Source organism: Hetaerina americana, unplaced genomic scaffold (assembly GCF_022747635.1).
Source record: "Hetaerina americana unplaced genomic scaffold, ioHetAmer1.1.p SCAF_1, whole genome shotgun sequence".
NCBI classification, from domain to species: Eukaryota; Metazoa; Arthropoda; class Insecta; order Odonata; family Calopterygidae; genus Hetaerina; species Hetaerina americana.
The window spans coordinates 73,317,219-73,339,670 of NW_027286069.1; the positions used below are offsets into that span (position 1 = coordinate 73,317,219).

At 41.7% G+C, this 22,452-nt stretch overlaps 1 protein-coding gene across 1 annotated transcript in view; it reads left to right on the forward strand.

The window, feature by feature from the left end:
- Nucleotides 1-9,560, forward strand: part of pot (zona pellucida domain protein papillote) — a 42,592-nt gene extending 33,032 nt beyond the window's left edge. Inside the window, exons 4-6 of the mRNA XM_071591404.1 lie at nucleotides 2,615-2,754; nucleotides 3,555-4,434; nucleotides 4,820-9,560. Coding sequence (XP_071447505.1) covers nucleotides 2,615-2,754; nucleotides 3,555-4,434; nucleotides 4,820-6,736 — 2,937 coding nt within the window. The 3' untranslated portion in view covers nucleotides 6,737-9,560. The remainder of the gene's footprint in view (nucleotides 1-2,614; nucleotides 2,755-3,554; nucleotides 4,435-4,819) is intronic.
- Nucleotides 9,561-22,452: the final 12,892 nt, after the last annotated feature.

The window sequence follows — 22,452 nt, forward strand, 5'->3', positions numbered from 1 at the left end:
TTGAATCCATTGAATGTGATGCTTTATCGAGGGAAACTTGCGCCTTATCACCACCAGAATACGGGCAATAATGAAAAGCGCAATTCAAAATTTAAATTGGCTCAATATATATGAATTCCTACTGCATTTAATCTTTTTAAAAAAATATGTTAATGGTACAAGGATAGCGAGGCGTTCTGGCCGAGTTTAAGCTACTGGAGAATATATTATGAGATGACGTCGACTTTCAAAACTGTTAATTGCAGTATGTTAGACTGGTGATGATTCCATAGCGAGAAAATATTCCATTTTCCAGTCGAGGCATCAAATTATCTTTGGAAAATCTTCTAATACCTGCAAAGTGGTCGCAGCCATTATCTAAGCATAAATCCTGAAAAAAAGAACGATAAAATATTTTCTAGCCAATGAGTTTGTTAAATTCTTTTTTAAAACAATTTCGGACCCGTTGTTTTTTGTTCTCATTAGTAATTCATATGGTTAACTCAATTACAGATATGAATATTTAATATAACTCATATGAATGTCACCTGATAAAATACGTGCGTATATCATTTCCATTTCCACTGTTCAATTTCTGGAATCCGAAATTCGACTGAATGGAAGATTTTCATTGCAATGGTTTGATTTTAAATTCATTGCGGTGGTTTTATTTGGTAAATTAATTATCTTTATTAATGATTGAATAATTATGATGCAAATAATTAACAAAATATTTTAAATTAATGACGAAAAAACGGATGGTATTGCACGTGTCTGGCTTTCAAAATAGTTCTCGAGAATGTTGAGTTGCATAATAAAAGATTGCTTTGATGCTAACAGAATTGGATTGATGTAAATGTGACGTAATAAAACTAAGCCAAAAGACCTTTTGGAGAATTTTTCCTATGAAGAATATTTTGGTATTAATAATGGCAATTAAATATAATCATAATGGGCATGTAAAATCATTCCGCAAAGGAATGTTTAATATTGCCTACGGAAATCCTACAGTTAAACACCGGCGAAGAATGAATAGAACGGAATGTGTCTAGGAATATTTTTAAGTGACAGCAATGGCGGAGTAGCATCATAAGAATTATTTTATTAATAAAAAATATTCATAACATACCGTGAATGATAGCTCGTCAATTATTTAATACTTTGGCTACTTTTAATATTTTACAACGGCATAACATTTGAGAACAGCGAGTGTTTATCTCACTAATATATCATTTGCTTTCGGTGACTCAATCGCAAATCCCTGGTGTTTGTATCATACTGAAGGAATTTGCCCGCTTAAATGGGAGGTGGGATCAAGACGTGGGCGGGTCGCCGCCATCGGCGGAATTCGAAGAAGATTTTCAAATTTAATCGCTCTAAAATTGGCAATAGCCAATTTTAGAGCGAATGGCAATAGCCAATTTTAGAGCGAATGGCAATAGCCAATTTTAGAGCGAAGCCAAAGTGGTGGTGAGTCATACAATCACTGATAAATAGTCTGCGAGTAAGTCATCTTTACTAGAGAGCCAAACGGCTAGAATTTTATAATTAATAATATTATTCACTCTACAGACCTCGCTCAATTGCTTCACAATATGGTAACATAGGTTACCTTGAACGTCGCCTCAAATTGATCAGATTTTCTAAGTTCCTCATCCACAATGAGCAACATAAAGCCAAAAATTTCCAAAATTCCAAAATAGTAAATTTTTCAAACAAAATTATCTAGCGTTTCTATCTATATCGATTAGTAGTAGTTGCTTCGCGCACAAGGACAGACAGGCACATCAGAAGTCTAAAAAAACAGGCAATTACTGTGTTAGTAGTACATTCAAAACATGGAAGTAGAAGTTTCTTTACACACGACTATTTAGAGTAATTTATCCGTCAAGGTCGGTTTTTGATGGACCCAATACCGAAGCTGCCATCTGCTTTCTTTACTTGATATCTAAAAAATGCAATTATTTTAAATTTAGATTTGCAGTCAGAGGAAAACATAAGAATTAGATAATATTACGGTTGGTGACCTAACACCCCCCGCCACACGCCCTTGCGGCGGCTGACGGGGTATTCTGTAGATGTATATAAGAATAAGGGTTTTGTCATGTAACATTAAAATAAAGTGTTAACTCATGTAAAAACAATGCAACCGAAGTGTACAGTGTCCGTTCCTTACCAATAATACGTAGCAGTAGACTAATAGTAATGGAAACCAAATTAAAAGGCATTATTACCTCAATAATGCTATCTAGATTTATCAGTCATGCTCAAACAGGAATACCTCTCTGTGGTCAAATACTAAGTGTAGATGTCAAAACATAATGGACACGAGTTCATTATTTTTGAAAAAAATCACTATAAGACATCTTTTTAAGACCTTTTACGAAAGCTAGGCTGAGAAAAGCTGAAAACTATTAAATATTAAAAAATCCATAACGTTTAAACAATGCTCACAGCACACTTAGGGAGAAGAATTTTCATTTCAGGGGTTTATTGCGAATTACAAGGTTCTAAATAGGATGACGGAATGTAGCGTAAAAGTAACTTTAATAAATAGATTAATCATATAACTTCCGTATTTTAGACTACACAATGACACAAGGTCAGTTGTAACGAAAAGTATCATTTTTTTCAGAATCCTCAGCGTGTGTTCACCAACAATGTAGTGGTGCGCTTTCATCCTGGGCTGGAAATGGACGGCGATGAAGTCATAACCGTCGTCTGTCGCTATCCGCCACCAGTGGCACCCCCTCCAGTTGGCCTGCTTCCCCGAATGTAAGCATAAACGTTCTCAGGAATTAATATTGATGTTCCAGGGCACATTTATAAAACCAACCCTTGACTTGTCATAACCCTAAAACCTTAGCGGTTCACGTCCGTACGCCTTTAAAAACGCTCATAATAGCCTAGAAATGTGGAAAAAATACTCCTGATCCTAGGCAACTCAAAGGATCCTAAAATTCATTTAAAATATGTTATGGTTTTTATGTTTATAGTAGAGGTCCGTCACTAAAAAAACAGTCATTATATTGGTTTTAGAACTACGGAAGGCTCCAGACCTACTCACAATGAAAGCTAGGCCATGGTAGTTGTCTTAAAGATTTTGCTATTGAGACTAATAATATAAAAAAGTGCCCCATGAATCATTGTTTTCATTTAGTAAATTCATGAGTAATTTCCTTCTAATATGAACGTATTCTTAATTCAGTTTATTGGCCAGGGTTCGCATACCAATGATTTGAGTTACTTAAGCAGATGAAAATATATAAAATTAGATTATATGCGATGCTCACTTTTAAGTTTCACTTCTATCATAGTTCTATTATCACTGTTAACGAATACTATTGCAGCTAGTAATGGAATAACCGATGAATATTACTTTAAATTATGCTCCCCCTATGAGAAAATTACTTTGGCAAAACAAAAGCAAATGTATGCCTTTATATACCAAGAAGCCATTATAGTAATTAAACGTAGATCCATGAACTACCGAAAATTCATGCATACGTATCATGCAAGTATTTATGAAATGATAAGTACGCACATTTATTTAACAATATTTATCCTTTTTGCAGAGAGCTTCCTGCTGAAGCAGCTCCAATCGAACCGCCGCTGAAAGGTTTTCACATCCTCTTAATAGTGTGCGCAATCTTATTCCTCACCCTCCTCCTCATTGGCTTGGGATGTTCCTACTACTGCCTACGACACCGGAGGGCTCCTGTCCTGCTCCTACCGCCCCCATCGAGGCCAGCCTCATCCCTCAAGGGAACGCCCCTGTTCCACTCTTCAGCGGCCTCGACCGCCTCTTCCCAGTCGGACGCCACAACCAAGTTGTCCTCCGGAACCATCTCGATGTTCGAGGGCCTCAAGATCCCCAGGGCCCACGCCGGTTCCTCGCCTCCATCCGCCCTCCCCCCAGCCGTACCCCTCGCCTCCACCGCGTCCGACACCCTTCCCTCCGATTACCCCTCGGAATCCCTCAGTTCAGAGGAGGAAATGGAAGTGGACTCCGGAGGTAGAATGCTGCTCGTCACGACGGCGGACGTCAAGGGGATAGACAGGCGACCCAGCACCCTCAGCTCCGCGGGATCCTTCGAAAACGCAGGCTACACGAGGGAGGAGGAGACGTTCACGGCGGCCATCGTTCCACCACCGGCTCCTAAGTTTGACGTTTCCGTTCGGGTTAAGCGAGCGCCGCCGTCGCCGCCTCCACCCCCGTCTTCTGCAACTTCAGACACGACATCGATTTGCTCCTCAATGGTCGCAACTCGACAGACCGACAGGAACAACTTGGACACGATCTTGGAGGAAAGCCACGGCGCGAGGTCCATGCCGCCTCCCATGCCCCTCCTGCAGCCCTCGCCTCCTGCTCCGCCAGTGACATTCACCTACGTTCCAGAGCTTCACCCTCAACCTTCCGCCGCACCGCAAAAGATGTCGGAGAGACAACAGCAGGTAAGACGCCAGACTTTAGCCTTTCTCATATTAGCATTAACTATTTACATTTCGTTTCGTGACAGGAACGTATTTCGCATTTCACTCAGCATCGGCGAAGTTCAAGGATTGTTGAAAGCTATTCAGATGATTCATATAAGGAGGCATAGTTAAACGTCTGATTCAACCATTTCATGTACCTTCTTGGGGTTCACACTTTTGGAATGTACGAATCAATATTACTTGGTTATGTGTATTTTCCCACGTTATTGAAACATTAAATTGCTGAAATAATTCACGCATTTAGCAAAATTATACACCTGTTTAAAAACATAGACATTGTAGACAAGCAAAAGCCGTATATTTGTATTGATTGATCATTACTAATGCATTCCATTTTCCACAGATGTCGCAGTACTCCTACCGCCAGACACGCGAATGGTCTGACGTAGAGGCTGCACGAACCATGCCCGAGGAGCCTGACACCATTCTACGGGGAGTTGACATTATACCGCCCCCTGCAAACCTGCGGGCAAGCCCACCTCCCCGCTCTCTTATCAGCTTGAATACTGAGAATACGGACACTCGCTCAGTCTCCGAGATCATCGAGTCTCCACCAAGCAAACCCTACTATGCCGCAAGTCCACCACCTCCACCAGTGCTTCCCACCGGCACCCTGCGTTCCCAGCAGACCCCGGCCACTCACCACATACGCAAAGACGAGGAGATAATACAGCAAACGGTTAGAGTGGAGGATCTGCCGGAACCTCCGGTGGTCATCTCCCGAAGGCCCGAGATAACATCTCACGTGGTGGACGACGTATTCTTGAGAACGGTTACGGAAAGGAGGACCATCGAGGACATAGAGCGCCGTAGGAGGAGGGCCGTGACAGCCAACCCAGAACCTCAGCCTCCTCCACCTAAGAAGTGGGACGTTGTCATTCGCAACTATCCGGATCCCAATCCGCCCTCGAATCCACCACCACCTTCCTCCGTCGCCTCCTCGTCTACTTTGTGCTGGGAGTCTGACTACACCGACGCAGCGGCATCTGATTACCAAGGAGCCGCCGATGAGCGAACCCCAGAACCAAGGGAGGCTCCTATTTGGCGAGACCCTGGACCAGTGGACGAGCCGGTCGTCTCGAGTAAGACTCCCAACTGGGATGTGCTGATAAGAGTTCTGCAACCTCCAGAGCGGACTCCATCCGAACGGGCTCCATCAGAGGCAACAACCACTGAGTACGATACAGCTCCCGAGACTGATACGGAAGACAGGGATCTAGAAAGCGGCCGAATCGATGACGACGAAGAGGAGTTGGCAGAAATGGTTAGGAGTACTCTCACGGAAGCCGATAAGGAGAAATGGCGTCAAATCATCACCACCGAGTCCACCCTGAGGACGCTCCTGACTGAAGCAACGGTCCGTGAGGACTTCGAGAGGATCCGTAGGGATACCCGATACAGGACTTTGTTCGAGCCTCACAAATGGGACGTGATCATCAGGGTGCTGGCTCCCCCACCGTCGGCCACACAGGCATCGCAGTCCCGCGGACCTAGGCCGCCCTACCGCAGGAGCAAATCCACCGAATGGGACAACAGGTCCAGGAGATCATCCTTGCCGACCCTTTACGAGTATGACTCCGACACGGGGGCTTCCTCTGTTTCCACACGCAGAAGGGGAGACGAGGACGAAAGAGAGAGCAGGAGCAGGGCTCCATCTTCGCCAACGAGGTCCAGGAGGGGTGGCAGAGCCCCGTCCTCAGTCTACTCAGACGCTCCTTTCTCGGTGTCCGAAGTGGTGGTCGCTGACCACTCCAGGCCCGAGGCCATGAGTGACGTCATGAGCGATGCCAGCGGCCACACCTCGGCATCTTCGTCTTACTTCGCTCCACCTCCGCCGGGCGGAAAAAGGGGTGCAATCAGAAAGGCCCTGCCCCGGGGTTATCGACGAAGGAGATTCGAAGATAGCGAGGAGGATGACGAAGACGGAGTGGACGGAAGCCTCGCCCGGTCTGCTTCCCAGCCATCGCTAGCAAGGAGCGCGTCAGAATTCACAGAAAGGTGGGCGGTTGAGGGCCGAAGCCGGGAGAGCTACGGAGAATACGAGGATTTCTTTGAGGATGGGTCGTCCTCCCTCCGTTCCGGAAGGAGCAGAGCGTCATCTGGTGCCATAGGGTTGAGAAGGGGCGGGGCGAGTGAGGGGGTAGGTCCTGGTGAGGACGTTGTGGGATCGGTTAGAATGACAACAACAACGATGGAAGTGGAGAAGGTCAGGAGAGTAGTACGTGGAGCAGATGTATGGGGTGGCTATGGGCAGGAGTGAAGAGAGAATGGGAAGAGAAACATTGAAAGAAGACGAATTCCCTTGAGGGAAATTAATTGAGAATTCCATTAATGTCAAACAAGGGACAGCGCCTCAACGGCGCTGTTGCCTCTAGTTCTTTTGAATACTGCCATACAATCGTAAATTGATTGTGATGATTATGCTAAGTCTTTAGGCCACTGGAGGGTCAAAATGAAAATTAGGAATTTTCGTGCAATAGAGTCAGGGAACATAATTGTTCAATAATGGCTTCTCCATCTCATTTATGCGTGGAAAAAATAAATAGCCTCAGTAAATGCAGTGGTTGAAATAGATGGAACGCCAGTCATCATGCCCTTCGGTTGTGGCACGTGGCACTACACTTCCACTTTCGGAGAATGACATCTCTCCCTTCATATCCATTTACTAAACAACTTGTTAAAATCAATATGTCATGAGACCTTAAGGCATTCAACTCATAAGAATCCCCTATTATTAGGGCATAGCTAGCTACGGATAGACAAAATAAGATATGATAGAATTAAGTCATTTCCATTTTAAAATAATCTCATTCTTGCCTTAATTTTGTGCAATTTAATGCAAAAAGACTGGTAGAATGTGTAAGTATTTTTAAGGAGTCTATGAAATGCTTTAGATGGTGGATAAAACGTATATATCACGTTACTCGATGCGAATTCAATGGAAAATATATGAAGTGTCCCTGCTAATGATAAAAAGTTTATTTGGCTAAATTACTTCAAGTAAAACAGGTGATACAAGATGCTCGTTAGCAAATATATCATGACAAAGGATTAACAAAAACAAAATTACAACTCTTGGCAGTACTTAATTAAAAGGTATGAAGATAAACTAATTTACTCATAGAGTTTGTGCTTATAATTAATAAATTAGATGTACATAAAGAAACTCGAATCTCAAAATGGTGCTTCAATTTTATAAACGTGTTTTATTTGGACGAGTGATTTCAAATGTTCATCAAAACGAACGCTTATAAAACGTTAAGTGTAGCTCAAAGAATATATTGAAGTGTATATAAGTATATTGTTAAAATATCGTAGATGAAAGAAGTAATGCGAAATTGGACTGAAATATAGGAACGGATGTAATTCCGTAAACATTTCGACAAAATTCCATGGCACATATAAAACATTCATGGTAAAAATTCCGTAACTCGGAGTAGAAAATTTTTATCTACATGTGACTGATATGCTGTGAATGCCATCGATCACCTAATTATATGCAAAGTTGTAGGAATTTCCTTCGTCATAAACACAGTGTTTTTCGGAGTAAAAACATTTATCCTTCAAACAAAATAATACACACGAGCAAATATGTACAAGGAATTATTGTCCAAGCCACAATATTCTAGTATTTTATAACTCGTGTGTTTTTCATCGGTGTGTTTTTTTTATTTTATGCTCGCAGAATTAGAAATAAAATTAGTGAAAATTTTTATTGAGCTTAATGAGAAATTTTACACGTGTTTTAGCAATAAAGAATTCGATTTAAACTCATTTTAAATGATAACACTTTTCAAACAAATAACCAATACTGTGTTGTGGACCAGATGAATAGGTAGAATAATTGTGATTATTTTATTTTATATCCGACGTTCTCCATTTATTTTCGATTGTGTTTCGACAATGGTAAATAATAAATGACTTATATACATGTGTCGAAACGAAGAAACTAAGTTTTATTTCATAAGTGACAATAAGTGTGTTCGTTTCACACGCTAGGATTGTGATTTCGATGCTTTAAAGTGCATCAGTAATTTGTCCTTGCAACGGGAGGCCTTTTCATTCTTTCACTCGTTCACTGTGAATTTTTCTAATAACTCGTCAAAAAATATTTTCCTTTAAACGAGTGGGACTGGAGAGATGTCCCTCAATTATTTTATAAGCCTCCTGTAGGTAAATGAGCAATTTTATCTGTAATGGGCGGAAGTATTCTTGGTTAAGGGTTGCTGTTATTCTTCAACAGAAGACATTTTCTTTGACGAAAACTTATTGAGAAACTAATAGAGTTAAATGTAGTTTAACAATTTTTATCTTTAATTCCTCGTTATCGCTTGAAATACATCGCAAGATTCCTACAACTTGCCATTAACCATTGGTTAAGTAGTTCAATTATTTTCCATTAGGGCATAACTGTTATTTTATATTATATTTGTCTTATGAATTATTACCACCACTTAGCCAATTTACAATTAATTTCCTTCAATAAAATCCCCACTTGGACAGAAATCGAAGTTGGAATGTGAACTTCATATATTAAATGTTCCTGCTAAACTCATATAGAGGTCTCATATTGCAAAGATAAGAGGGAAATGGAGGAAAAGGAAGGTGTAAGTGATACAGAGGGGATGCTTAGGAAAGATTGATGAGAATAAAAAAAATGAACCGCCAGATTGGGTTCGCAATGCCACCCACTGCCTCAGAACGTGAAAACAAGGTAAATCAATACTAGGAAAAAGTTGAGTATATTTTCTACAAGTGACACTTTCATGCCACTAATGCTTACATTTTGCTGATTAATTCATAAAAAAATGAGCAGAAGATGTCTATTGACATTCTTGGCTGACGTATTATCAGCAAGGGTATTTATGGTAGAGGTAGATATTCAAGTTGCTACTTGAAAGACGTCAATATTTTATATAACTACACGTTTAGAAAAAATATCTCCTTTTATGGAATGTTTTAAATTAAAAAATTAACTATGGCTGTTATCATCACACAAGGTGTGTTAAATGAAAGTCCGTGTAGGCTTTCATGCCTAATTTTTTAGCAATTATTTCTGCGCTTGTAATGAAATTTAAATAAAAACATTTTTAATAACAAAACATTGTTTTTTTCACCTATCCATACCTTGGGGTAGTGGAGGGCCTTGTGCGTTATGACCCCTAGAGCGTTGCTATCGGGATCAATTATAATTGCTCCTGTTCGTATCGCTCACAGTAGGAAGTCCTGGACTCGGCCCAATCGGCCATGTGTCGTGTCCGGCAGAGGGAGAGGCAAGGCTTGCGCGGTCGTTATCTCACGGAATACTTGCAGACCGAATTTGAGAACAGCAGTACGAAAGAAAAAGAAGAAGATCGAACCAGTTCACATAGGTACTTGTAATGTGGACTATATTGAGGTGAGGGCAATTAGAAATATAAAGCGAAAGATAGAGAGAGGAAATATGGGTATTTAGGGTTGTGTGAAATTGAATTGGGAGGATTACTGGAGCGATAGTTATATGCCGAGTAATAACGGAGGTGAAGAGAGCCGGCGAGAGTTGGTAATATTATACAAAAAGGTAAGAAGAACCTTAGTAAACATAGAGTAAGAGACTGGGAGAATATTATTAATGGAAGTGAAAGCTAAACCAATGAACTTGATCTTTCCTCAGTTCTATTTACCCCAGCAGAGGGGAATAAATCCACAGGGTATACAATCAATCAGAGGAAATAATTACGGATGTTCTTGGAAGGAAATTTAATAGCGATGGAAGTTTGGAACACGACGGCAGGCGAAGAAATATATTCCAAAGAAACTAATATGCATTTCAATGTAACAATTTCAAAGTGTAAAAATCCCAGTCGAAGCGAATGATTTTTACACTCTAAAATTGTTGCGAAGAAAGATATGGTAGCGAGGTACGGGGCTACGTTTCAAGAACAAGGAATGACCGTGTGGAGAAAACAATTAGAGTTTCTGAAAAAGCCAGGGCATAATAATACCTAACACTTTGTTTAAACACACCAATATGGGTAGTATGCATGGAAATACCCGGGAGATTCAGAAATACTATATATATGTTATATATATGTTATATATATATGTTATATATATATATATGTTATATATATATATATATATACATACATATATATATATATATATATATATATATATATACACACACACACACACACACACAAGTAAATTTAAAAAATCACGGACCCAATATCCTCACACCACTCTGAATACAAATTCAAATATGGTTAGATAAAATATTCGAATATTATGATAAACACCACTTGAGTTAAAAATAAGATACATGATTAAAATTTTTCGTCGAAATTTGGAATAAATCGACGCTTGGGAAAAAGATGCACTAATTCATTTAAGCAGACATTAATTTCATGTGAAGCTTTTACTGTAGCTCTATTTATACTAAGAAGTAATTATTCAAGCATGCAATCAAATTTTAAATAGAACGGAATTGATTTCGAACGCACAGACATACAAGATGGCTGAGCTCACTGGAACAAATTAATTTCCATTGAAAAGCATTTATAACATGTTGATTTCCTCATTAAACATGGATATATGCCATTAAATGACATGAAAAATTAATTTTGGATTGACGCTTTCTATCGGAGTGACCCCCCATTTATGTATAGGGTTAAAAAAAAACATGCGCATTGGTTAAGGGTTTGAGGACAAGCGCCGTACGTCATGGCCGGGAGTAATCATGTAACAGGGCAGCGATGGAAAACACGAATATTGTGATGGACATATTCTAAATGGCACCGATTCCCAATGGCATCCAGCTCCTAAGAACTCATCGGTTGGTAACCTCAACTAATCATGAATACTACTTCACCATGGATTCAACTTCGCCACGGGCAGGGACTCGAATGGAACAGAGCGGCTATCTTATCCATTTATTTACTTTAAACCAATCGCCGTGGTCTGCATACTTGTATAAACATAACCACAGAGGCCGCCACAGAGATCTATCTCTAGCAATTCATGCTGTGTCACTAGCTATTTACGGAAAACTTTCTTATTATCATTTCAGTTGTACTTTAGTAAATCATTATTATGAGTATGTAGATTTTTCCCGTGTTTTATATTGTTGCGAACGCCTAACGTAGGTAGGAGGAATAGTTCCTCGTGCCGATTGGTACGCCAGACAAATATCCTCAATGGGTTCCTCAATTTCCTCGCCAACCTATTTATTGTATCTCTTGAAAAGTTCCTACGATCCAATGCTTAGTTCGCAAAATTTTTTTCTCTTCCAGTGGGTAAGTTTTACGAGCTCATTTCGTAGCATCCCATGTTTTCCAATGGTCATTTGAAATTTTCTGTGCGTTCATAGCCACTTTTAACAATTATTTCATGCTCAGCACTTGCAAAAGCAATGCACCTAATCTCTAGGTTTCGATTGCAAGTACACACACTTGCGAATACCGAGCACCCCTTGAGTCAACATTGCCCGAGTCCCACACCGCGAACTCTCCGCTTCATCCTCCCTCCCCTCCTCGTGGGCCGTCCTCCACCTCGCCCTCCCCTTATGACTGCGAGCACTGATATTTACCCGAAGTGCTCTCACGGATCCCCGGGGCTCCTATTTACGAGCAGTCTCTACGGATCTTACGGAAATTCCCTTAATTGAACACATGAATTCCCCCCATCGCCCCTTTTAGATCCGTAGAATTACAAAGGGAATCCCCTTTCGCACCATCTTCCTCTCTACTTCATCTCTCTTCTATCTCTATCTCTCCTCCCCTGCCCACAAGTCAGTCACAAGCAGGCTTTCTCTCACACAACTACGCACACCATCCTATCACACGACGCATAAACAAACTTCGCGAACGCCCCATAATCCTCGACGGCAACCAATAAAATTGTTATTACGCCCCTTCAACGGGACAAAAACGTCCCAACGCGTGGATTTATGGCCCCGAGTTTCAATTGTCCGAAAGAATTGAAAATCCCTGGCATGGAGAGAGAATGAGAGCTTTGGGGGGGGGGGGGATGGCGAGGTGGAGAGAACGAGATACGAAGAGAGAGAAAGAGGCTTGCGAAACATCCGAATTCATCGAAATGAAAGAAAGGCCATGGACTGGGGGGGGGGGTCGTCAGGAGGGAGGCAATCGGGGTCGACGCGGGCATTAGCCCACTCTTCATGAAATATTCGTAGAAAAGGGTCCCGACCCATTCCCTCGCCCATGTTGATCCCCCTCTCCCATACTCTCCCTTCCGATACCCTTTCTCAAATAAGAAAAACCCACCCATCCGGAAAAAACATTGCCTATGGCTCTCCTTTTCCCCTCCCGTTTCAGGCCCCTCACTGTCGCAAGGTACGAGTATACGCCTCGTATATAGGCTGCTCACTCTGACGAGAGTATACCAATCGACTCGAAGGGATAAATCGAGTAATATTTTTAGCAACAAGAATAATGAAACTTACTACCGAGATAACCTGACCAAAATTTGATTTTGGTTCGCTAATGGAAGAAGTCCTGGACGAAGAAGCTTCGAGAAGCGCGTGAATTTCACACATTCAGGGTGCGGAGGCCAGCTGCTTTCCCTGCGCCACGGTTCAGCTTCTCTAGAATTTCTGATATCCCGAGAATTACACCACTTGGATTTTAGATGAGGTTGTCCGAAGCCATCTCCCCGAGATTTGGACCCGGGGCAAACTCGATCATTAGCCGACCGGTCTACCCACTATCGGCCACCAACCAACCACCCCTCACAAACGCCGCCTAACTTAATCAATCATCCTGAGGGAACGATAAATATTACATCTGGTGAAACTAGTCCTTAAACCCCATCGGGAGGCTGTCGGCAAGGAAATCTTGTATCGCTTTGCAGGACTATCACGCACATGGCATGTCCAACATCGAGTTTTCCACTCCAGATGAAACGAATAAGGACTTAGGAGGGGGAAGGAATCAAATAACAAGACCTGCCGTACGAACTGAGGGAAATGCATCTGGGCTACTCTGTTACACAACTTTTGCTCATTTTATGCGTGCTCGCTGGGGTCGAAGACTCGCTGAGAGTGAGTAACAAGTGCATTCCAGCCTGCAACGGGAGAGCTGATGCACTTGCAGCACGCATGCGGGAGCCCTGGCTCTTCGGGTTCCTTCGTAAGCTTAACCCGCACGACCTGCACTGCAGGGTAACCACCTATCCGAAGATTTGGGGACGTGGTTGCCTCGGTGCAAAGGCCTCCCTCCCCTATCTCCCCGCCGTACTCCACGGACGATGCAACGGAATGAACGATTTCACGCTCGCTTCCCGAGGACCGGAAGAAGAAATACTTATTCGCCTCTAGTGGGTGATAATGAAAATAGCGAACATCTGGAGCATAGGATAGGGGAAAAAGAGCAGCCAACGGATGCTGCAGTATCCAGGGCAGTGCAAAAAAAAGTACAACATCCAAGCCCGCTGGGATTCGAACCCCGGCGATGACATAATCGAAAAACGATCAATAAACACGGCGGGGCGCATGCCAACAGGTGACCTAGTCAACAAGTGCCTAAAACGGGGGAGAGAATTTAGATACGAGGGGTTGTCAGAGAGGACGGAGAGGAAATGAGAGACAAGACTAAGGAGAGGGAACGAGAAAAGGGAGAGATGGAGGGAGGGAGTGAGGAGGTTGGCGAAGGGTGTGGGAAGGAAGGAGCGGGGTGTGTGGGTGGGGAGGAAGAGAGTTGAAGCGGAGGCAGAAAAAGGGAACGAAGGAGACGGACGATGACTGGGAGGCGATGCAGATGTGGTGGAGTGGAGGGAGGGCGGGTTGGGGGGCTAGCGTGGTGGGGGGGCACGAAAGGGGTGAAGGGGGGGGTGGACGGGGGCGAGTGAGGGATGGCGAGAGTTGGGGGGGGGGTGGACGAGAGAGGATGCGGGCGGAGGGATCCTCGGGCAGCAGGAAGGAGGGGAGGGTTCGAGGGGCGGGGATGGCGAGAAAGGGATCGATAGAGGGAAAGATGAGTACGCGGGGGTGAGCGAGCGGAGCGAGCGAGTGCGGAGGGAGAGGGGGAAAGGGAGAAGGAAGGACTTCATCTGTGGCCGTGTGATGCCGTGCAATCCGGCGTGAGTGGTGCGCTTGAGGGAGTGACAATCACCGTCCAAAGCCGCCGTCTATTCCCACCCATTGTATTCTTCACTCGCCCCCCCCCCTTCACCCACAATCCCATCCGTCCCAATCGCTATATGGAAATGGCCATAAAGGAATGGTAATGGGCGGAGAAAGACGTGGGTGATAAGGACAGGTGGGGTGGGACCGCAGTAAAGATGGGGAGAGAAAAACCTTTACAACGATCCGTTCTACATTTTATTCACCTGATCCCTTCCGAGTGGTCTGAGCTCCTAGTGTGGACACGTTTCCCTTTTGTTTCCCTCTCCCTAACCCCTGTCCACCACCCCCGCCCCTCACAAAAATCCTTTTCGCCGCGTCTTCCTCCTCCCCAACTTGCTCCCTCCCACTTCACGGTCACCGCCGTCATCCCCGTCTCCACCCAGCGTTCAACCTTCCCAAGTATCCTCCTCTCGATGACACTCTGAAAGTTGACGTCAAAAGCGTTATCTCCAAATATCTCGTCACGAGATTGGAGGGGAGGAGATGTGTCCGTTCGCCGTCACAACGTCCGACCAGTGCCCCTCCACTCGTTCGCGATTCACTCCCCACTTTCGTTCACAAGCGCGAGTACAAACAACATATTCTTGTTTCGAGACCAAAAATCCCGGAAAAAAGCCAGTGTTTTCCACGTTTCCCTCGCAAATCCCGTAATATTAATCCGCTGGAGGCATTTCCGTTCGCTGCCGCCGATGAGCGCGAGAGATGAAAAATATCTACAAAATTTGACGTTGATGTGGAGTTTTCGCGGGAATGTATTTTTTATTCGTTCATCGTGAAACTCACCACCAGTTCCCGCTGCACGAAACGTAACCTGCCCCCGACAAATACACCAAAGTCAATTTCAGCAAAGAGTGATTTTTTTTTGTTGTCTCGACTTACTAAAATTGAGTCAGATTGTGGTGGATACAAACACAGTAATATTTTATTGAGGTCGAGATGAAATGAGTCAGAAAAATATTTTAAACGATGCATGATTTCCAGACTATGCATTTGGCAGAATATCCAATAATAAAGACCACCTGATTTTTTTCGGATTGGAGTTTGAAAAATTATAAGCGATGCGATTAACTTACTTTTAGACCGACACAGTGTAAAAGCTCTCAGAGTGAAAACCTTACTTTCCCAATTATTGCAGTTACGCCACAGATAAATATGGAAAATTATAATTTGAAAATCAAATGATCCAATAAATATTTGAATGAGAGCACTAATCCAAAGAATTGCATACCGTTTATTTTTTGTAAACATTGAAAAATCGTTTTTCGCCTACAAATATTATTTAATATTTCTCACATTTGTTATTAGCAGACATGAAATAAGCATAATATAAGCATATTCATTAACTACAAGAAGTAAATATTTATCCGACAAATACAGTCAAACGTATGATTCTTTATCACCCCCAAACACTCTAATAAATGCTATATTATTAATGAAAAAACGGAAAAAGTAAAGTCTTTAAAAAAATTAATATCCTACAACTGGGCGGATTTTTATGAGTTACTCGTCACCTGTTCTTTCTACAAATATTCCTTATCGTAATAGAATGATGATACATTTTGAACTATCAGTTGTGTGTGTTGGTGGAAACAGCTTTCAAAATTACAAGGTGAAGCTTTCTGTCAACTGACGAAATTATTCAAACATAAGGGCAACAAAGGAGGAGAGATTTTACACCGAACGGGAATATTTTAGATAAATTCAGCAACATAAAATAAGACGAGGGAAGCAGGAGGATATGGGAAGCAAACGAAATTAATTCTCATCAGAATGGGATATTTCAGCAGTATTTTCAGAAACTTCGGAAAAGGGCGAGAAGAATTCCATGAGAAAAAAAACTTTGAAAAGGGAATAGAAACAATGAGCATGGTACAGAGCTGGAAATATGGAGGGCGGTTAATTAAATAGATTCGGAATCCGATATGAATTTGAAACGGGGGTCCGAAAAAAATGTGCTGCAAGGCAATACTAATATTTCACTCACTTAAAAAGAAAACATACTCAGATGTTCGTGAAATACAATCCGGAAACCAAATAAATCGTCCAAAACCCTTGTCGCGAAGCCAAAAATAAGGAACGTAATACTCAAAATAAGAACAGCGGGGATCTCACCGAATCACTTTATAAATATGTAATCACAAGAGAGAAAAATCTGTGTTCATACGGCGTAATTGGATCCGCATTTAGGCATTATGGAGTTTTTTTTTAAGTTCCTCTTATTAATTATATCATACGACAAAATGTTAGAGAATAGAAAAGTCAGACGGAACGTTCTTTTGATAAGTTCAGCGCTCGCGAGAGTGAATTCCAAGTAATCTCAAGTTGGTAACAATAGGAGTAGAATTCAGGTTTTGCCACTCGGCTTTCGTGTCCACCCCCCCCCTCGAACTTTACGATTTAACGATTTCTTCTTTTCATGACAAGAAGATCCTACTTGACAACCCCGCGACAAAGACTTGACAGCCAAGCTCACCCCTCCCCCACCCTGCCTCGATCCTAGAAGCGGATGAGACCCCAGGCGAAGGGAATCCTCAGGTGCCTCACTTTCGCGCTCCCCTCCCCTCTCCCGGCCCGATAGTGACGCCTACGAGCGGGAGGAAGGTGCGGTGGGCGGCAGCAGTCGGGGAAGATGGAGTAGGGTACAGCACCTTGATGAATTTGCCGAGACGGGGCGTAGGCATGTATGCCCCCTTTCTGATCCACGGCGCCACTTGGCACCAGGCGACCCCACGTCGCTCCATACCTTTGACAGCCACCAGCTGGCTTGATGATTAGGCCGAACTCGTCAGCACCCCATCGAACGCTTCCCTATTTGTTTTACCTCAAAGCGACAGCCACTTTCTCTAAATATTACATATTACCTGAAAGCAAAATGTGTATCGAGCGCAGGTGAAGATACACATACATATTATGTTCATGGTGGAATATGCCTCTTTGGCCAACAGTCGTAGATTAAACTAATCGACCATAAAGATGAAGTTTTACAACTTTATTACTTATGTGACACTGCAAAGACATCCTAAAAAAAATTAGCAGCACCTTTTTAAAGTGAAATTTTGTCGAAACAGAGAACATCAATCTGCTGTATGATTTGGTTTACGTATCAAGGTGAAATGTTGCGTCAACCGTAAAGTACATATATTCCTAGATGAAAAATGAATTTAAGAACACACGACCAGAGAAAAATATAGGGTACTTCCCAATTTATTTTGATTGTTACGGTGACAAATTACGTGGGGTAATCTCAAAATTACTTATTTAAGTGTATGCAGAAATCTGTTTAAGTATTAAATTCTGTCGAAACGGTGTCCAAAGTACGAAGGATGATATCGAGATAAAAGAATCGACAATAACGTACATCAGACAAGAGAAAGAACAGCCAAGAATGAATAAGAGATACTCTTCAAGGGATAAAAACGTTGTAAGAGTGCGGTGAAGAGAGAAAGCACAAGAAAAAGGGAGTGGCAATATGCGATTGGAATAGGAAAGGACGTGAGAGAAAGAAGTGACGAGGAAGACGGGTGAGGGGAGTTAGGGGACGAGGTATGTATGCACGGAGCATATTAATTAGAAGGCTTTAAAGTCGATAGAGCTTGGATGGCGAAGAACAGAGTTAATGTCTGCGCTCCTATCCATGGAGTAAAACATGGCAAGGCTTGAGGAGTAATGCATGACTTGAACGACTATGAAAAAAATCGTTTCCAATCGAGTTTATAAAAAATCTTTGGAGGAAGTTGCGCTTGTTTTATAATTTTTTGGAGCCTTAAATTATATAAATATTCAGATTGGAGTTTGAAGATGTTGGTTGAACAATCTATCGATCGAATTTTTTTAGGAAATGGCAGTAATTATTGTCTATTTCGCGCGGGCCACACAAAATCACTGCCAAGTCATGGTCATTTTACATCCACATCCAATACTGTATAGTTCATACTGCATTAGGCAACCACCAATCAAGGAAATTAGCGTTGTATATTCGAGAAGTTCGGATTTTCGTGCGTGATGTTTCCAGCTTTTAGGCCACGCAATGGGCGAGAGAAAAGGAATTCCTTATTGGTTTGTTTGCGGCAGTCAATTTACCATAACTTTTCCCTGTGGTCGGGCCAGCCAATGCAATTAAGGGCTAACATTTGACTCTCAGTCAGTATTAATCTCAAATTATTTGTATTTAGCTTATATGTTGAGACGTGAAAACCTGCAAGAGCGCTCCCAGCCCGCGATATCCAATAATACGTAATGTGACCTTTTCTGTTCCTTTATACTGAGTTTTCGCGAAAAGAGCAGCTTGACTGTATCTCTTGGGTATGAAGTGGATGGAAATAAAAGATAAAAACACGTTCCAGCAAAAATATTCAGAGAATGAATAACTCATAAAAACAAGAATATCAAAAGAAGAGTTCCAGCTGTTAAATTGTAATTCCTCGGGAGTTGGCTGTGGTATTTTGTCTTGGTTAAGACCGTTTTGTGAATCTTTTCATTTCCGGTTTTGTTGACGCCCATATAAAATTGTTTACAGTCATTCATATTACCGTACATAAAAGAGAACACCTTATCCATAAATGAAATTTGTGATTCTTAATACTCAAAAATGATGACGTGACGTAGAGGTAAGAGAATTTTTCATATCTGATCTGCAGTAAAGATAAGTCGTGAAATGATGTTTACTCAAAGATCTGATTAATTATGCAAAATGAATATTATCTCTTCAAACTTATCGCAGCAAAAAATTGAGAAATGTGTGCCTTTACCAATTTTATCTTTGATTAAAAAGTAGGTCATAATAGAGATAGTTTAAAAATTTGAAATCAAACAGAATTGAATAATAAACCGCTTAGATTCCTTTCTTAAATTTCACTTTCATGCATTAAAACTTCATCTTTTAAAATCAAGAGCTGTAGTTACAATGCTCGGCTATTCAACTGCGGACGACTTCTTGAGTTAGAAATTAATTCACCTTGATCTACATCTACCAATACGAGCATATTTCCCTGCAATAGTGTGCGCTAAGTCACTTCATTGGATGAATATATATTAATACACATAGGACTCGTGGTTTGTGGGAAATATCGAGGTTATAACAGTTGTGCTAGAAGAGGTAATGTAGACAGAAAAAAGAGAACTATTATTGATCAGCAAGAAATAATGAGCTCTACGGCCTCTCAATTAAAGAAGAAAGGGGAAGAAAACTCCAATGGCCGTAAGAATTAGTTGCCAATCTCTCGTCAGACCAATTGTTGTGTTGGTGTGACGGGAATCACGTCAGGGACCAACCACAACCTCTCGACCAGAATACCCTCTGTGGTGGTTTACGGGAAATTAATCCGCGTCAGGGACCAACACACAGCCACACGCACACTATCCTGACTGAAATCCTTCACGAGGCTGTGAGACCCTGTTAAAGAATTTCAGATGGAGATGGAATCCTTCACGAGGCTGTAGAGTAGACCCCGTTAAAGATTCCAGGATATTCTCAAGCACACACTCTGTGACTGGCACAGACCAATCACACACACAAGCACTCAAGAAACGCACACACACTCAAAAGGGCCCAACTTCTGGGAGAATCTGGACACAGGTAAAGAGCAACTAGGAAATGCGTCGAACACGCGTGTTTCGGCCACAAAGTGGCCCTCTTCAGCGAACCGAAGGGAAAACACCTCCAACACAAGGTTGAAAGTCTTCACACCAACACAACAATTGGTTTGACGAGAGATTGGCAACTAATTCTTACGGCCATTGGAGTTTTCTTCCCCTTTCTTCTTTATTATTGATAAAAAGAAGGCCATTTTTTCCCTATTAAATTTTCCATCCCATCCCGTAAATAACAATGTTAAAGTTTCACTCAGCATCATATAAAACGGAGCTTTATTGGAATGTTTGTTAACTCAAGTTCCTCTCTATTCTCTATCATAATTATTTGGTCATAATTATAGTGATATCTGTACAAAATCTAGGGGGGAGTAGATTGACCAGTACTGGATACCGAAAGTTAAACTACCAGTAACTGCCAAGATTCTGAAATGCTGCTGATTAGACGGCAGTTGAGCAAATAACCTAAACTATGTCAAAGCGTCATGCCCCATTGGGACTCAATTGACTGTATCTCTGTGTAATGAGATGGACTCAATTATTTTCGCAGGAAGCATGTAACTTTTTCCCTTAGTTAATTAATCTAAAAAAATATATGTTCTGTGAAAATGTCGAGCATGGCATTACATTATAGTTCAGAGCCATAAAACGACTTCGAAATTGCGTGACTATGTAACGACGTGTTCAAATACAAACCGTAGAGGAAAACTTGCTATAAAATCCTATATCATCTCGCAAGCTGAATGAAATGAAGAGATTTTTAAATAGGTCTAATTATGACTGTAAATAAGGTTTGAATAACTACAGACACATTGACAAAAGAAATTCGCGAGGCATATCTCCATCATTTACACTTAACATAATTTCGCCAATTGTCACCTACTTTAATAAGTATGCAGAAACACTCGGTGTGCATTTAAAAATATTTATTATTTTTATTAAACTTATCAATAACTTATTCAAAATATCAAATTAAACTAACTCAAGAACAAGATAGCCGACTGCTTTAATTAAAGATTGCTCATAAAAAATTGATAAGGATTTTTTTATGACTTGGACGGAAAAACTAAATGATAGAAAAACGAAAAACACGGGGAAACATGTTCTACTTACTTTAATTTCCGACCTCACTTGCACAGCGAACGGCGTGCATAGCGGCTAACCCGAAGGTCTTGAGCATAAATTTCGCATGAATATTACGTTGGAGGGAAAAGAAAAATAGTCAAATTATTTCGGCGAGCCCAGCTAAATGTTACCGATCTCAGTCACATTATTTCAGTTTATATGGTTTCTTGAATTTGTAATGTTTTCATTTATGTCCCAAAAAATCTTACGAATTATTTTAACAGCGTTAACCGTTTGAATGAGGTCCAAGGGAGTTTCAACTCTACCAAAGACTTTAAAGCTAGATTTCGCAGCTGCAAACGTCTTTAATTTATCGGAAAATTCAAACGAACCAACATTTGAATTCAAATTCCGGAAAATAACGAAGATGATAGGATCTTAACCATAAAAGGCCCATACGACGAATTCTAGGGTCCAGGGATAAACAGAGCTTAACAGAGTACGCAAATCTTTCTGCCAGGGATTTACACAACAATGGCGAGTTATCTCTCCAGTTCAAAATCAATAACACTTGAAATTCATATCATCTGCGCCGCTTTACATTCTATAAGAGAGCGGATTCTTTATGGAAATCGGTTTGGAAAAGGAGGCTGCATGGACGTGCATGAAATCAAGAACGGAATGACTGACTCTGAATTCTCCAAAGATTTGGAGATTGGAGGCTTGGGGCACACTTTTGCATACTAACCCTCTCGCAAGGGCTGCAGGATGGAGACCAAAGCCACCCGCAGAAATTCACAAAAATTCCCATGGAGATTGGAAAATCCTTGCTCACCTCAAATGGTATGATTGAGGCCATGTAAAATAAATCCAAGGAAGATGGATGACACAATAAAAAACAATTTCATTTGGCAAGGTAGACTCTTTCCATGGATGGTAGAACACATTATGATGCTTCTCGGCTTCCCAAAAGTTCCGCATGCATAGTGGGGCTCACGGGAATGCTTTCTCCACAGGAAAACTTTGTTCCACTCTTCAAGGCTATCCCCAAGAGCAATTGATTGAATTTTTAAGCCCTAAGCACATGATAGTGAGTTTATGAGCCTATGAGATGTCACTGCTTTTGGCTTTGCTTACTCTTGAGGGACGATGTCCTAGGATAAAAAATTATTATGCTGTGGTGCCCCGCGGGCATG